The sequence below is a fragment of the Halichoeres trimaculatus genome, unplaced genomic scaffold (genome assembly GCF_033239565.1).
Source record: "Halichoeres trimaculatus isolate MK-OKI-2021-1 unplaced genomic scaffold, fHalTri1.1 fHalTri1_scaffold_20, whole genome shotgun sequence".
Taxonomy (NCBI): Eukaryota; Metazoa; Chordata; class Actinopteri; order Labriformes; family Labridae; genus Halichoeres; species Halichoeres trimaculatus.
This window is the reverse complement of record NW_027437198.1, coordinates 1,128,064-1,145,179: the sequence shown is the minus strand read 5'-3', so window position 1 is coordinate 1,145,179 and position 17,116 is coordinate 1,128,064. Positions and strand designations below refer to the sequence as shown.

Below are 17,116 nucleotides of genomic sequence, written 5' to 3'. Positions count from 1 at the left end.
AAGAATTTTCGAAAAAAAAAAAAAACAGAATTAAAGTAAATAAATATAAAAGAGAGAATAGTCATATTAGGGCTGAAGTTGGTTGAAAGATTTGAGCTAAAATGAAAAAAAAAAAAAAAAAGTAGTAAATTTGCCCTCAGTGTATTACTGACCCAGGAAAAATAGCCTACTGGATCTTGAATTGTAAGTTTTTCATGAAGAACACTTTCTTAGAAAATATCATTCCATATGGAGTAAGATGGAGTAAAATTACTGAAATTACTGCCAAAAATCAAGCAAAAAAATAGCTGAAAGGACAAAAATGTCTCTGATCATCCCTGAGGGTTAGATGAAACATGCACTTCCTGTTATTTACTGAACAGTGACACACTCATATATTTGAATGCATGATTACGACATAATATAAGGAATTTTTGTTTCTTAAAGGTTTTCAACTTTTGTCTCTAAGTTCCCATAAAAATTCATCCTTGTTGAATAAATTGTTGTCTCTTCTATCCTTTAATCCGTCAAACTGATTTTTAGAATCATTTGGTCGCCCCCTGCTGGACAGGAGACTGCAGGTTCAGAGGTGAATAAAGAAACTGTCAGGTGTTAAAGAGGATGAAAGCTGTTATTTCTGAGACACTGCTCATGAATGAAAAGACAACAAGACATGGTTTAAATTTCACCTTTAATCATCATTTTTACATTTAAAAGTCAATAAAATAATCTGAGCAGATATAATAAAGGTATGGAGCTCTTTATATTCATCTGTTTTATAAATAATAAATAAAGCCGCTGTCTGTACGAACATCACACACTTCTTAAACAACCATGCACAGACACAAACGTACCCCACCCACCCCCAAACAGGCATCATGAACTCCCCCTCAGCACCTGTACGGCAGAGCAGGCTGTCCCATCCTCACAGGGGACACAAACAGCCCCCCCAGCAGCAGCCTCTCCCCCCAATCCAGCAGCTTATTCAGACTGAAACTGAAGGGGGACAGCAGACCCTGCTCCTTCCCCCTCCTGTGGGGGGCGCTGTGCTCCCTGTGGGGCTCCTGTGTACTGTCTCTGGAGGGCCTGTCCCCTGTCTCCCTGTTAGATGTGAGGGCAGCCTCTGCTGAGGAGGCAGGACTGACTCCGAGTGGGGTGAGGGAGAGGGTGAGGCTTTTGCGTTTGTCCTGTAGAGAAGCAGAGGATGCTGGGAGTTGGAGTGAGATTGGTTTTTGGGCAGGTTTAGCAGAGGGTGGCATCTGATGCTCTTTTTGCTGCTGATTCACTGTGTCATGATGAGGTTTGACACTTTGATCCTGATATTTGAGTCTCTGCTGGGCTCCATCTGTCAGCTCTGAGTCCTCCTGACGCCCCTGAGTCAGGTCTCTGCTGGCGGTCTGACAATCCGGTCTCTTCTGGCTGTGCAACTGGGGGGGCACCACTCCTCCTGAAGGTGTCTGCAGGCTCAGTGTGCTCTGGAAATACTGCAGCTGTCCAAGAAAGTTAAAGTTTGGAGAGATGGAGGGGCGACGCTCCTTCACAAACCTGACAGGAGGACACAGAGTCAGTGTCAGGACAAGACGCTCACAGAGATCACAGAGCAACAAATAAAACCAACCAAAACACAAGCAGACAGAGAGGGAGCAGAGATAAGACTGAGCAGATATGACTGATCCAGGTCCATGTGAACGTCTAGAGAGGTGAGTGTTAGAATTTAGTTTTGTCTTCACCTTAATCTGAAATGTGATGAAGACAAATTTTTCTCCTCTGTAGTATCGCATGATGGAAACTTTGAAATAGTTTCAGTGAGATATGAATCGACCTGTCCAGACAGATACAAGGACCTAACATGCGTTCAGGATGCAGTATCCACTAAAAGCCCCAGTTTTAAGGCTAAGAAGGAAATAAAAAGAAGTGAGGAAGCAGCAGCAGAGTGCTGCCATCAGAGGCTGTCTTTTTCAGCTCAGTACACAAAATGTCAAAGCCAAATTCTACTTTTCACAGACATAAAACAGAAGAAAGGAAAGCACAATGCTGTTCACAGTTAGAAAGAAGTCTTACATAGAGTTCTTCTTACTAACGCTCAAAATAAAAAGGGCTAAATTTTATCCTGACACAACTGATGCATGCAGCAGGTGCTGTCAGTCACCTGTTGATGTGTATATGTTCACATCCTGCCCAAGGCGGACTGATACTTGAAGGCTCGGGGTTTCTTTCTGACCCGAAGCCCCCTGACGTCCTCTTTGGGCTTGTTTTCAACCAAAGCCTGCCTAAGCGTACCACGCATGTTATCACTTTTTCTACTTTCTTGGCTCACAGAATTATTCTTTTGATGTGGACCTGTTCCTGGTTGTTGTGTATCTCATTAGAAAAGATTAGATTTTCCCTCACCTCAAAATTTAAGTTTTATCAAGTGTTTTTGTCTCATTCTTTGGTAAAATTCTCTTATTATACTTGATATGAGCCACATTGACTTGACCAGTCCAGATAAATGTCTGATTTCAAGGTAAAAAACTTTGCTTATCAAGTTTCTTGAAATTAGAATAATGTCTTGACACAAGAAAATGTTCTTATCAGGGAGATTTTTTTTGTGTTACAAGCAATCCAGACCTCATTTAGTTTGTTAAGTCTAAAAATACTTTTTTTTCTTTCTGAAAATAAGATAAAAACACTTGATTAAATCCCAGTTTTTTTGCAGTGCTAAAAGGCTCCATAGAAGGGTTTTTATAAGACCTGGCAACCTGTTTTGGAATATAAATTCTATAACTATGACCATCATAATAATGATGAAAATAATGCATTTTATTTATAGAGCGCTTTTACTCAAAGATGCCGTACACAGGTTAATGATAATAAATATAACGCTAACCCTGATGCTATAATAATGAAAGTAATAATAATAATGCCTGTGTAAATTATCTGTAATTTTTGCTTCATTCTGCACCAAAATAATAAAAAAGAAGATGTTGGAAGAAAAAATAAATTATATTTTTTTTCAAAGGTTTTAAGGAGGACCTGTGAGCTTAAGCTATGGCCAACGTTAGCAGAAATGTTGTTTGTGTATCTGTCTCTATCATGAGCTGATTTTTCCTAAGGATTTAACCCTTTTCAATCCCTGAATCAAGTAACTCATTAAAAAAAAAACACAGATTCTCTGGTGCTCTCTAGTGGTCAGAAAAGGGAGGGATTCCTCACACTGAACATATAGTTCAGTAAAAATGTATGGTCTCAGCGTGGATGTCTGATCTGAACGGCGGGGTACGACTCAGCTGCAGATCAAAGATATCAACACCCTGCAGTAGAAGTGAAAGAAGCAAGGTGTGTGTGTGTGTGTGTGTGTGTGTGTGTGTGTGTGTGTGTGTGTGTGTGTGTGTGTGTGTGTGTTGGAATGTGTCCTGTCTGTTATATCCTGAGAGCAGGTGTGGAGGTGCTGCAGGTTTACCTGTAAGCCTGGTCAAGGTCCAGTCCCATTCTGTACATGATGTATGCCACAGCCAGAGCTGGGGAGCGAGAGATCCCTGCTGCACAGTGGACCAGGACCGAGGCTCCTGAGGACATGGCCCCATCTAAACACACACACACACACACATATCCACACACACACACATACCACCGTCAGATACTTTGTAATTTTAACGTGTTGAATAAAATCATCTGTGTACGAGGAAAAAGCGGCTCTGACCGATAAAGCTTAGGGCCTGGGGGATCCAGGGAAGCAGGTCATCCCACAACGAGTCGTCGATGGGGATTCTGAGGTAACGAGAGCACGGCAGGAAAGAGGGCTGAGGGCTGCAGCGACTGACGCTGAGAACATAGGAAATCCCCAGAGATGCCAGACCATCCTGCAGAGACACACACCACAGACAGTTAACAGCCGACATTTCATCTGTTTTACTATGAAATTACTTTATTAAATTTAAGTAAATAAAAAGTATAAACAAATTATGAGTTTAGTTTAGCTGAAGCATTACAGCACAACAAGATCTTCACATCATTGAGGAGTTTTTGCATCTTGGTGAGCTCACAGCATTTCCTATTTCTGCATGATGTCATTGCTACTGCACTGCACACCAGCTGACATCCACAAGCTGCACATTCAAAACAATGCAAATGTGGGGTTTTAATGCAGATCCAAACATGCAGTAATAAACAACAACAAAAAAGCAGAGCTTCTATCACATGAAGCAATCACATTTTATCCACTATAGAAATGCTCGCACATAGGAAAGTACATACACACAAAGAAGGTGCGCTATAAATATAAGGCGTGAAATAAAAAAAAAGAAGACTGAAATGAAACAGAAACAAAAACAAACATCTTAATTCGGTTTTTCTATAAAATGCTACAGTTTCTAACATCTGACATAAACCGTGTTCCTTCCTGCAGCTGAGCGCGGACTCACCTGCGTCACGTCGCTCTCTGCTCCCAGGTAAAGTCTCGGTAGGATCGCTGAAAGTGGAGGTTTTTCCGAGTCTCTGTCCCGAGTCCACAGCATGTCCTGAAGCAGAAAACACAAGGAATAAAAACCCTGTGACGATTCAATTGGTTTCGACCTGTTTCTATTTTCTGTGCACACATGCAGCTGACAGGAGCGGCTCCTCTGCAGCTTTCCCCTTCAGAGAGTGAACACTGGAGCAAACGAAGCTGCAGCAGATGTCAGGACGACATCGAACTGGTACTCACTGTGAGTGTGTGTGTAATCCTCTGGTTGTGGCAGCAGCAGCAATCCTGGTGTGCTCCTGTAGCTCTGCTCCGTACTCTCTGCTCAGCTCCTCTAAACTATGAGCTCATCCTCTCTCCAACAATAGATCAGCGCGGGGTGATGTCATCTGCAGCCAATCTGAGCTCGACAGGCTGCGCAGGCGCATCAGCGCTGCTGTATCAGCGCCTCAGCAGCAGCGATGATCCCACAGAGACACACCTCGGAGTCATGTGCAGATCAGAATAAAAATGCAAATTCTACAAACGACGATTCAACGTTTTTCTGTTGATTTCACACACAGTCTGCACAAGGTTCAGTCTTTGCTGTTTCTCTGCACCCGAAGACATCCAGTTACACACCCCTGCTCTCCACATGACCCAGATCCTTCATTCCTGCCTGTGACAGAGTAAGAGGTGCTTGCATAATGAGGGCAAGCATTAAAACAACAGTCATATAAGAAAGCTAGATCTGCAGAATCACATCTCTGTGATAGAAGTGCTGCACAGCAGCACAGTGGGATCCACTCACACACACACACACACACACACACACACACACACACACACACACACACACACACACACACACACACACACACACACACACACACACACACACACACACACACACATCAGGAAGTTAAAGTAACAGAGTTGAAAACAGTGAAATTCAGACTTTGTTTACACAAAGCATGCAGCCTGCTCTGCTGCATGCTGCTTTGAGACTGACTGCATTAACAGGATGCAGTGTCATGTTTTGAAGTGGGGTCAGTTACAGTGGTGAACAGTAACAGAGTACATTTACTAAAGTGCAGAACTTGTTTTTTCAGTATACTCAAATTGAGTATTTATTTTTGGAAATGAATGACTTTCACTCCACTGCATTTAAAGACAAATACTTCACTGTTGACTCCACTACACCCCCCCATGGCCGCCACCATATTGTGATGGGGGGGTTGAGTGCTTCGGTGACGATGTCAGGGGCATTCACCCCTGGTAGGGTCTCCCAAGGCATACTGGTCTTAGGTGAGGGGCCAGACAAAGTGTGGTTAAAGACACCATGTAATGAAAAATAACTGGAATGAGTTCACCCTGGCCTGGGGTCTCCAGAGCCTCCCCCCTGGGGTTAGGCCTGGGGTTGGGGCCTGCAGGTGAGCGTCTGGTGGCTGGGCCTTCAGCCATGGGGCCTGGTCAGGCCAAGCCTGAATGGGTGACATGTGTCCATCCACCTGTGGATTCATCACCTGCAGGAGGAGCCTTAGGGGTCCGGTGCATTGTGGATCAGGTGGTGGTCAAAGATCTAGGTCATGACGGCTTGATCCCCTGATCCCTGGTTACGGTAACTGGCCTTTGCTACATGGAACTTAGGGTTCGGAGCTCGGACATCCAGGAGAGGCTCAGAGTAGAGCCACTGTCCTCCACATGGAGAGGAGGTTTCAGACATCTGGTGAGGATGCCTCCTGGACACCTCCCTGGGGAGGTCTTTTTGGTCATGTCCAACTGGGAGGAGACCCAGGATAGACCCAGGACACGGTGGGTTTATATCTCTCAACTGGCCTGGGAACACCCTGGTATCCACTCAGAGGAGCTGGTGGAAGTGGACGAGTTCAGGGGCCATTGGTCTTCACTGATGGCACTGCTGCCCCTGCGACCTGGACCTGGATAAGAGGTGAAGAATGAACGAAATGAAAAAAAAAAACCACTACATTTCTGTGAAGCTTGTCTTAACTCGTTCCTCTTAGGCTCAGCATTGATTTGTAGTCAGCTGTTGGTGATTTTTAACTTAAATGCAATTCCACTACATGCCATGGTAGCTGGTGAGTAAAAAAGTTCATGACAAGCCCTGGATGTGTTTATCTTAATCCTTTCATTTGAACACTGGCTTTGACAACACATTTTTTTTTTGTTCAAACTTTATGCTAACAGGGCCTGTGTTGAATTTGAACAATAACAAGCTGTATCAATAAAGTTTAATAGAATGTTTTTGTTCAGAGATAAAGGGACAGTGATGTCATAAGGGGTAGAAGATGAAGGGCAGTGATGTCACAGAGACAGAATGTTAGACTCCCAGAGAAGCTCTGAGTGAACTTCATTCAGACTGACTTTCACACTGAGAGCGAGCACACCTTTGAAGACGCATTTCCAAAAGACTCATCGATCAAGTAAGATGGAGCAAAAAGGAAACGACTTTATCGAAGTGGGTAGCCTACTAGGGCTCACACACAAGGTGGAGGCCAAACTAGGCGAGGGTGCTTTTGGTTTTGTGGCTAAATGTCGCAACATCAACACCAACCAGACTGTGGCCATAAAGGTAAACAAGCCACACCCTGTGTTTTCCGCCAGGCCAGGCAAGAAATCGACAATCTAAAGGCCCTGAGGTGGTTTAAACCAGAGACCTCACACATCATTCACTGGCAGGGCTTTTTCTTCCACGGCCCAAACATCTGCCTGACTTTTGAGCTCCTGGATCTCAGTTTATATGACTACATGAGGGACAGAGAGAGACAAAGACAAGATTCAGGACTCCCCGTGCCAGAAGTGAGGGCTGTGTTAACCCAGATGTCTTCAGCCCTCTACTTTCTGGGCTCTATTGGAATGGCGCACGCAGACATCAAGCCAGATAACATCATGGTCGTGGACCGCAACGAGGAGCCAATCAGGGTCAAGTTGATCGACTTCGGCCTGTCTCTCCCGGTGGCCAAATGTGAGCCTGGTTATCGTGTCGGGACCACCTACTACATGGCACCAGAAATGATCCTTTGGATTCGTTTTACTCAGGCCATCGACATGTGGTCTCTGGGCCTGACGGTTGTAGAGATGATCATGGGATCTCCAATGTACCCAGCAAACACTGAGTATGATTTACTCAGGTTCATCTTGGAGACTCAGGGCCAGCCAGAAGACCATGTGCTGGATCAAGGACAGGCCACAAAGTATTTCTTCCATCCACAGACAGACGGTCCAAGGCGCTGGAAATTAAAAACCCCTGAAGAGTACAGTGAAGAGTACGGTGAAGAGCACAGTGTGGATTACAGGAACTATATTTTCGAGACTCTGGATGACCTGGAGAGCATAATGGATGAGGAAAGAGGACCCCACAGAGATCATGGTCTGTTAGTAGACCTGATCAAGAAGATGCTGTTTCTGGACCACACAAAACGCATCAAACCCATAGAGGTGTTCCAGCACCCCTTCATATGTGAGAGCCTCCCTCAGAGCTCCAGCGCCGACACCCCTGATGATAGCATCACTGGAGAGGTCGTTTTAGAAGAAGACCAGCAGCCCTCTGAGGACCAGACAGCAGATTCACAAGAGGAAGACTTGAGAATTCAAGCAGGAAACAGCTCTCAGCCTGGGGACCCTGAAAACACTGACTTCAGCATCCAGTCAGGAAACACGTCTCAGGCTGAAGAACCACAGGAGGGAGACATTACCATCCCAAGAGAAACTCCCTCCGAGTCTGAAGACAGAGATGTCAGGATCCTAAGAGAGACTCCCCCTGAGTCTGAAGGCAGAAATGTCAGGATCCTAAGAGAGACTCCCCCTGAGTCTGAAGGCAGAAATGTCAGGATCCTAAGAGAGACTCCCCCTGAGTCTGAAGACAGAGACATCAGGATCCTAACACAGACTCCCCCCCAATCTGAAGAACCAGAGGAGGAAGAAATCTGCATCCCACCAGAAACTCCCCCTCACTCTGAAGAACCAGAGGAGGAAGAGATCAGGGTCCAAAGAGAGACCACTCCCCAGTCTGGAGGTCCAGAGGATCAGAGGGGCCCAGATGAAGAGATCCAGCCTGAGAGGAGAGCAAAGAAAGGCGGCGTGTTTAGAAGGTTCCTCAAATTCATGAGAAACGTCTTCAGGATACCAAGACAGCCAAGAAGAAGATCTAGGAGCCCTCTATAGACTGCAGTCTGATCCCTCATTCTGCTAACTTCTCAACACTATGTCCGGGTTTTCTCCGGGTGTTCCGGTTTCTCCCAGGATAACTGTTCAATTTTCAAATGTGCCTGAATAAACAAAAAAATCAACACAAACTCCTGACGTGGGATAAATGATATCATTTCCTGATGAATGTAATTAACAGGAGAAAGCTCCTACACACTGGCTAACTTCCTGAAAGAAGTGGGCCAGTGTACGGGAACTTTCTCCCCTTAATCTGGACTTCATTGTTTTTGTCCAACCACCCGCTTGACGAGTGGATGTGCAAAGGTTTTTACTGTTCCTGATGAATGTAATAAAGTCATAATGGATGAATAAATGTAGAGCTCTGAGCTGTGGATCATTAAGCTGCGTTATAAAGCCTCATACACGCTGAACAGTCACTGATGTTAATACTGATGTGTGTTACAACCCCTCCTGCTTGTCCTTCTCCTCCTTTCCTCTCTGCCTGTGTTTTACTCTGCTTTCTGTTGCAGTTGTGGGAGGAGGTGGAGTTTTGAGCTGGGAGGGGCTGTTACCTGAGAGAGGCGTGGCCATCAGAAGGCATAAAGGCTTTCCTGGTGGCAGTAGCTCTCTCCCTCAGCAAGGCCTGGTAGGCCTCTACAGCCATCTTCTCTCTGGGTTTGCTTTTCAGTCATCATCCAACACATAGACACTACCACATGCACATCTTTGACAATATTGGTCTTAATTATTATACATTTCATTTACACAGGGTTATTTTGGGTTTTGTTTAAAAACTAAATGTTGTAAACAGATTTTGTTGTGTGCTGCCTCCCTTTTTGTTGTCTGCCCTGGCTGGCAGTAACATGTGTTCTGTATGTGTATCATTTGTTCTGCTATGTGTTGTCCTTTTATCGGAGGCTGGAGCTTAAGGCATCACCTGACACACCTAAGCTGTTGCTCATGCTCAATAGCATGTTAGCTATTGATAGCATAATTACATGATAGTAATTATTTTGAGATTTGAAATGTAAAAACATGAGGCATATCTCATGCAGTTAGTGGAGTAAACTGATCCCAAGTTAATTTTGAGTCAATTGATCATATGACTTGGAAGCTATTGAGCATCAGCACTTTTTTAAAGCTTCTGGGTCATGTGATCAATGTCCTCCAAATCAGAGTGAGATCAAAGTGCTTCAGTAGCTGCATGAGATACACCTCTTGTTTTCACATGTCAAATCTTAAAATAATCTCTTTCATTTTTTCTATAAAGATTTTAGCATTTTAGCTTGATAGCTTCCAGGTCAGGTGATCAATAGAGGTGCTTGCATAATGAGGGCAAGCATTAAAGCAACAGTCATATAAGCTGGATCTGCAGAATCACATCTCTGTGATAGTTGTTCTGCACAGCAGCACAGTGGTATCCACTCACACACACACACACACACACACACACACACACACACACACACACACACACACACACACACACACACACACACACACACACACACACATCAGGAAGTTAAAGTAACAGAGTTGAAAACAGTGAAATTCAGACTTTGTTTACACAAAGCTTGCAGCCTGCTCTGCTGCATGCTGCTTTGAGACTGACTGCATTAACAGGATGCAGTGTCATGTTTTGAAGTGGGGTCAGTTACAGTGGTGAACAGTAACAGAGTACATTTACTAAAGTGCAGAACAGTGCTGACATCCAGGAGAGGCTCAGAGTAGAGCCACTGTCCTCCACATGGAGAGGAGGTTTCAGACATCTGGTGAGGATGCCTCCTGGACACCTCCCTGGGGAGGTCTTTTTGGTCATGTCCAACTGGGAGGAGACCCAGGATAGACCCAGGACACGGTGGGTTTATATCTCTCAACTGGCCTGGGAACACCCTGGTATCCACTCAGAGGAGCTGGTGGAAGTGGACGAGGACAGGGGACATTGGTCTTCACTGATGGCACTGCTGCCCCTGCGACCTGGACCTGGATAAGAGGTGAAGAATGAACGAAATGAAAAAAAAAAAACCACTTCATTTCTTTGAAGCTTGTCCTATTATGTTCCGGGTCAAATTGACCGGTTTTCAAGTTTGAAGATCTAGGAAAAATAGTTTAAAGTATTTTTTTAGTATGAAACTGCCTCTGCTTGCCTTAATTTGTGTAATCAACGTGCAAAATGAAAATGGTTAATCTCACATATATGCAACCCTCCCCTGCATGTTTACATCACATAGATACTGTTTGGGTCAATTTGACCCAGCAGTCAAAGTGGAGGTCAAACCATGTCAGAAATGTCAGACTACTTATTTCTTTCTTTGTAACTGTGAGACATATTTCACCCCAATTGAGAATGATCCTGGATTACAATGCCACTGGGGGGGCAATCGAGAAAACAAAAGTAAGAAAGTGTATAGAAAGTGCAAAAAGGTCCACAAGAAAATAGATGACGACCTCCCGTCCACCACTCTCCAGCCCAGCCAGTCTCCACCTCCACAGGGTCCAGGACTGAGCCTCCCCAGCAGTCTGTTCAGTCTCTGTCTCCTGGATCCTGTCTGCTCACAGCAGGCAAAGCTCCTCCAATGTGGCGCCGGCGTCTGATGTCAGCTCCGTCAGCCACGTCCGTGAACGGCACGATGCCGCTGGGCTAGCACAGCTAGCTCGTCCAACCCACCGGAGATAGATCCCTCGTTCCCAACAACGATGGATGGAAGGACAGGTCCACGTCGTCACCTCCCAGCTCACACCCGAGAACCAGCACGTCGTCCTCACCTCCTCCTCCTCACCTTGAGGGAAACATCTGGCCTTACACTTGTTAGCATTGGCATGCTACAGGCTGCTAACAGCTAATTACACATGTAAACAATGCAGCCATTGTTACATGTAGGATCTCCAGACAAACACAGGAGAAAAGTAGTAAAAATATCTCTGAAGCCACAAAAAGTTTGGTGTCCATGACCAACAATGAACCATACAAGGTAATGATCCACTCCAAATACAAAGATGACGAAAAAAATATGACAAAAAACGGACAAAGATGAGAGAGCTACTGCAACAGGCAGCTACTTGGGCAGCGCCCAGCAACGGAAAAGCCAATAACCTATAGCCATAACCCTAACCCTATAACATGATTGATGTATCTGCCTACAATGCATTTGTCATCTGGACTGAGATCGTTCCTGACTGGAATGGGTCAAAGCTGTACAAGAGGCAAATCTTTCTTGAAGAGCTGGGGAAGGCCCTTGTGACACTGCACATCCAACAGAGGCAGCATCTGCCAAGGACCCCAGCTGCTGCAGCCACAGTGAGGGAGATCCAGGAGAGGACCGCACCTAGTATGCCAGTGCGTGAGGTAAGTAAGTGTGTGTGTAGGTCTGTGTGTTCGTGCATGTCTGTGCGTGTGTGTGTATAGGTCTATGAGAGTGAATTGTGTGTGTCTTGGGATCAGCACTATAGTACAGTAATCATGGTCCTCTTGTTTCTAGGTTTCTGCTGGGGGAAAAGGGAAGAGGAAGAGGTGCCAGGTCTGCAGGCCATCTGATGATGTCAAGACAAGTATGATGTGTGCAAAATGTGCAAAATTCATTTGCACAAAGCACAGTGTGATGACATGTATGATGTGATGACCGAGAGGTACCGAAGATCATTCCTCCCTGCAGCCATCAGAGTGTACAACTCTTTGCTTGGAAGAGAGCCCAAACAACATGAATTTCCCTCCGGGGATGAATAAAGTATATCTTATCTTATCTTATCTTATCTTATCTTATCTTATCTTATCTTATCTTATCTTATCTTATGTCACTCCTGTGCTGTATAGACAGACACATACACACCTTGTTCATATTGTTGTTGCTTGTTATTTTGTTCATTTCTGGTTCACAAATAGTGCATGTATGTAAAATTAAATTTGAATGTTATGTTTCAATGTAATGCAAAACTATTGTTTTTTGTATGTTGGTCTTTCAGAAGTTATAAAGTGGTGAAACAATAAAAAACAGTTTGGATATGTATTTTTTAAATGAAAAACGAGTGAAGTATCCTAATTAAACCATTACCTGTGAGAGGTAAGGTACACCATTGCACTAAACATTGATAGAATAGTTAGTAATGGAGTTAGTAGTGAATAACTAACAATGCTTGTGGGGATTTTGGGGGTTTTGGACATCTTTCAGATAAATAAACACGCACCGGGTCAAATTGACCCAGGAACATCATGGCTGTTCCTGACAAACGAACATAACAGGAGGGTTAACTCGTTCCTCTTAGGCTCAGCATTGATTTGTAGTCAGCTGTTGGTGATTTTTAACTTAAATACGATTGGTCACATGGTGTGCTTGTCACAGAGAGGAACCAATCACAGTCGTTCATACCTGGGATGTATTTGGAAATACGTCATCCTCACTCTGTGCTATCCTGCTGTCATTTGAACAAAAAAAACTTGGTTTTGGCTGGACAAACTCCAGCTGAGAAACCAGCGCACTCATGGCCAAGTCTCAGCTCCATGTTGGACATTTCAGAAATCTTTTTGTCCTCTAGTGACAGCAGTAAATCTCTGTGAGTCAAATGTCAACATTGTATCCACATCACTTCAGCTACCCCTCAAATGTGAACATGTAAATGTGTATTTTTTCTGCTCTGTCTATTATGGCAGCTAGCTCCAGACCTTCCAGTTCTCTGTTAACAACCAATAGATTTTAACCTCATAGTTGTGTTACTGAGTTCCTCAGGGCTCTGGATGTTGCAGGACTGTCTTGGCTGACATGTCTCTGCAACACTGCATTAACATTTGGGACAGTGCCTCTGGATTGGACGACTGGGTTAGTGGTTCTCCTTTTAAAGAAGGGGGACCAGAAGGTGTTTGCCAAATACAGGGGGATCCCACTCCTCAGCCTCCCTGGTAAGGTCAACTCCAGGGTGCTGGGGAGGAGAGTCCGAGGGTTAGCGTCGAATGGTTCCCGTCTCTGCATCGTCCATTCATTTCTGATAATACACACCTCATCGGGGCATTATCCCTGACTTAAAATCAGCCTCTCTATTCCCATCACCTTCCACAGACATGAAAAAAAAAACAGGGTGAATATGTGTGTGGTTTACAGATTTTTATTAAGGCATGTGTTGTGTTAGTATGTAGCAAAGTGGTTCAACAGGACGATGAGTTCTTGAAAGCAGAGTTGTAGTCAGTACAGTCATCACCAACTCCCAATGATAAAATTTAGAGCACAATAATAAAGAGAAATGTTACCATCAGTGGAAGCTGAAAACTCAGTCCATCAACAAACCAGAGTGTTATAACTTATTAAAGAGAGGATTTAAATCTGCAGATTATTGAACACTTACTAAAGAGCCTTTAAAGAGACTGACTCTCAGTAAGTAGAGACTCTGATCATAAACTGGCCGTTGAATTTGGTCGGTACAGAAACCAGTGGTTAGAGAGGTCTCAGAGAGTCTGTAGGCTCTGTATCACAGGACAGGTAGAAACTGAGATCATTTCCTCATCACCTGTCCAAATTTGACAAATACTAGAGACAGAGTTATACTCAAATTTACACATTCATGCCTTGAATTTCTTCATCTCCTTGAAGAGAAGAGGATCCAGAAGATTCTGGGTGAAGACAGCGCAACTGTTCAGCTGTCAGCCCAATCTGTGACAGCTGGTCCCAGGGTCAGACAGGCTGCTGTCAGAGACAGGTAATAAGGTGTTAGTAGGTAACCAAATCCATCTATGACCATGGAAATACAGATCAGTTTATTTTCTGTTGTTTTATTTTTGTCCAGTGTGACTTATATCATTTTCCTCTCCATAACGCATTTTTTGACTGATACGATTTAAAAAAAAAATCTACGATTATACTCCAGAGTGACTTACAGTCCAGAAAGTATGGTACTTAGTTTAGTACTGAAAAATTACTGCTGTAAATAAATATTTAAGCAGACAGTGTTTCGAGCTGGATTTTTCAGTTTAGTTTTTATTTTTTCAATTAATCTTCAACCTTCACAACTTTCATTAAATGCAATGATAAACTCCTCCTTTTATGACTTTGTTTTAATAGTCTGCATATTTTCACATTAAAGGAGCCATTTCAGAGCTGAATACCTGATTTATGTCGTCTTTATTTGAGTGTGCACAGGGGTCATTTACCTTTAAAAAGGTTGTAAATCTATTTCAAGTAAACTTTACCATGTCATCATCCGCTTTAATCACATTAAACATAACTATCCAACAACAACATTTTGGCTAGTGAAAATGCTGAGTGGCTAGAGGCTAGTAACTCTGGGAAACCACTAGCCACTAGGGGTGGGCAATATGGCCCAAAATTTATATCAGGAATTTTTCCTTCATATTGCGATAACGGTATTATATCACAGTTTTCCAACATGTAAAAAGGGAAGTCTTTTCAAAACATGATTCTGACTCTGCTCTGTGTTATAAGTGTACACATCCTACCTAGCAGGTAGAAAATGTCAAATACTGTAATAGAAAAAGGCCTTTGCCCACAATGTGCTTTTGGAGAAGCTTGAGAGAAGCTTGTCCCATTTCAAGCTTGAAGTACATGATGCTCTTGAGCAAACTGGGTCTGAGGAATGAAATATATTTACAGACAAAAAATAACTTTTGGCATTTTATTTAAAAAGGTGAGCAGTTAACTAATAAAATTTTGGATGCCAATAAATTTGTGAAAATTAACATTGATAGTTTTTTGTTCCATTAGTTTTCCTAAATGTATGTACTGTATGTTTTCTGAAGCCTGTAAGGTTGTCTAATGAAGCACTAAAGATTTGTGAGCTTTTATTCCTCTAAACCAGGAGTCACCAGCCCTTTTGAGACCAAGGGCTACCTCACGGAAATAAATGGCATTAGGGACTACTTGTCTGATAAAAACTTTCTGAACAAAATTGCACAGTTCACTTTTTAAAAACATTAATCATAGTAAAAGTGGTAATACTAAGTGAAGACTGCTCACAGGTCAATGTTCATTATTTCACAATTATTATTAATGATTTACAGGAGAATTATGGTTGTAAGGAACTCCATTGTGACCAGTGCTTTTTTTGAACATGCCTCACGAGCACCTTAAGTGGTTCTTGCGAGCACCCAGGTGCCCATGGGCACCACGTTGGTGACCCCTGCTCTAAACACTGCTGCTGTATTACAGATGGCTGTGGCATGAGATGTAACATTTTGTCGACATATCGTGTTTTTTTCAGACAACAGACAGACAGACACAGAGATACTGACAGATCGTTGGCTGTGATTTTGACCGAAGAACAGAGGCTCACAGTTCGGACTCAGAGCCTGGACCACGACCAAAAGAACAAAAACTTTTGAGGCAGTTGCTCGGTCTACAGCTTTATCAATCCAAGGCAGGATTTCTGAGTGATTTAATGCTGTTTTTAAATATTTATCACCGTCACCCACAAGGAGTTAAAGCCATAACCTGTCCCAGCGGAACAACATGCTGTGGCACAGGACAGCGCTCAGGCTTCATCCTCAGAACAAGAGTCTATCAAAGGCATTTTGAAGCAACATGTTTTTTGGTCAAAAAAGTGAAAAACAAACTTATAGCAAACTAGCACAATGCTTGATGTACTTTTCCCATCAGCAGAAACACTTGCTGACACGATAGCGCCCACTGCGTCCGGACACACCAGAGCAGGCTGGCTATTTATGCCTAAACTCTGTCAAAGCTCGGCACAACTCAGATTTTTCGTTGGCACGTATTTTATTGATAACCACAAATAATCGAAAAATGTCTTGGTTTTAATACTACAAGGCTATAAAGCTCGTTAGACCGTCAAAATCTGTCATTTAGCCACACTATTGTCATTTAGCCACACTATTGTTTAAGCCACAGGGTTCAAAGCGTGTGAAAAATGTAGCAGCTGATAGTTCGCAAACTACGGCTTCAGTTTGCATCAAAATGTTGATTCTGATGACACTTCTTTTGTTAAAAGTGGTTGTATCACATTTCCAGTTTTGAGGTTTGACCATAGACACTTACCTATAGTGATGTACAGCCTGTATCCAAAACAGGGTAGCCGTCATCACACATTCCAGCTGTTTCACTTTCTGCACGCCAGTACATGTTAAAGGGCAACTTCGGTTTTTTGACACCTGGACCTTATTTATAGGTGTGTGCATGCTCATATACTCACTCAGACAAACATCCTGCTGCTCGGAGTCCTTCAGAAGTTATTTAGATCCAACTGATTTTAGCTGCACTTAGCGGAGGCCACGGCAAGGGAGCTTCAGCGCGGGACAAAATCTCTGCAAAATCGCTCATTTCAGCTATATTTTTTCATCCATCGCCAGAGTTATCACAAGCACACTCCTCTTCTGTTGCCATAGGTGAACACTGTCCACAAGCACACCACCAGTTCGCATTGAGTCGTGGACGTGCTCCTGTTTGTTGTTCTCGAGCCAGCTCTTCGTCTCTCTCCCTCTGCATCCTTCTTCATGGAGCTCCATGTACTCAGGCTCAAACCGGTAAGGATAACCGTCAAACGTTTGTTTACCAGGTCAGCTCTGGGTTAGCTGACCTACCTGAAGACGGTAGA

The 17,116-nt window shown here is 43.6% G+C and overlaps 1 protein-coding gene across 1 annotated transcript; it reads right to left on the bottom strand.

Moving 5' to 3' along the window:
- Positions 1-854: 854 nt before the first annotated feature.
- LOC141809601 (uncharacterized) lies at positions 855-4,809 on the bottom strand. The gene is made up of 5 exons (XM_074696694.1): positions 4,664-4,809; positions 4,383-4,478; positions 3,662-3,821; positions 3,422-3,545; positions 855-1,524 (listed from the first exon to the last, which is right to left on the bottom strand). Exons 2-5 carry the CDS (start codon positions 4,473-4,475, stop codon positions 870-872), a joined length of 1,032 nt encoding a protein of 343 aa, XP_074552795.1. The 5' UTR covers positions 4,476-4,478; positions 4,664-4,809; the 3' UTR covers positions 855-869.
- Positions 4,810-17,116: the final 12,307 nt, after the last annotated feature.

Coding starts and splice junctions, on each gene's coding strand:
- LOC141809601 (XM_074696694.1), bottom strand. CDS start 4,475: ATGCTGTGGACTCGGGACAGAGACTCGGAAAAACCTCCACTTTCAGCG. Junction 3,822..4,382: donor CAGAGAGCGACGTGACGCAG/GTGAGTCCGCGC, acceptor GTGTCTCTGCAG/GATGGTCTGGCATCTCTGGG. Junction 3,546..3,661: donor CCAGGCCCTAAGCTTTATCG/GTCAGAGCCGCT, acceptor GTGTGTGTTTAG/ATGGGGCCATGTCCTCAGGA.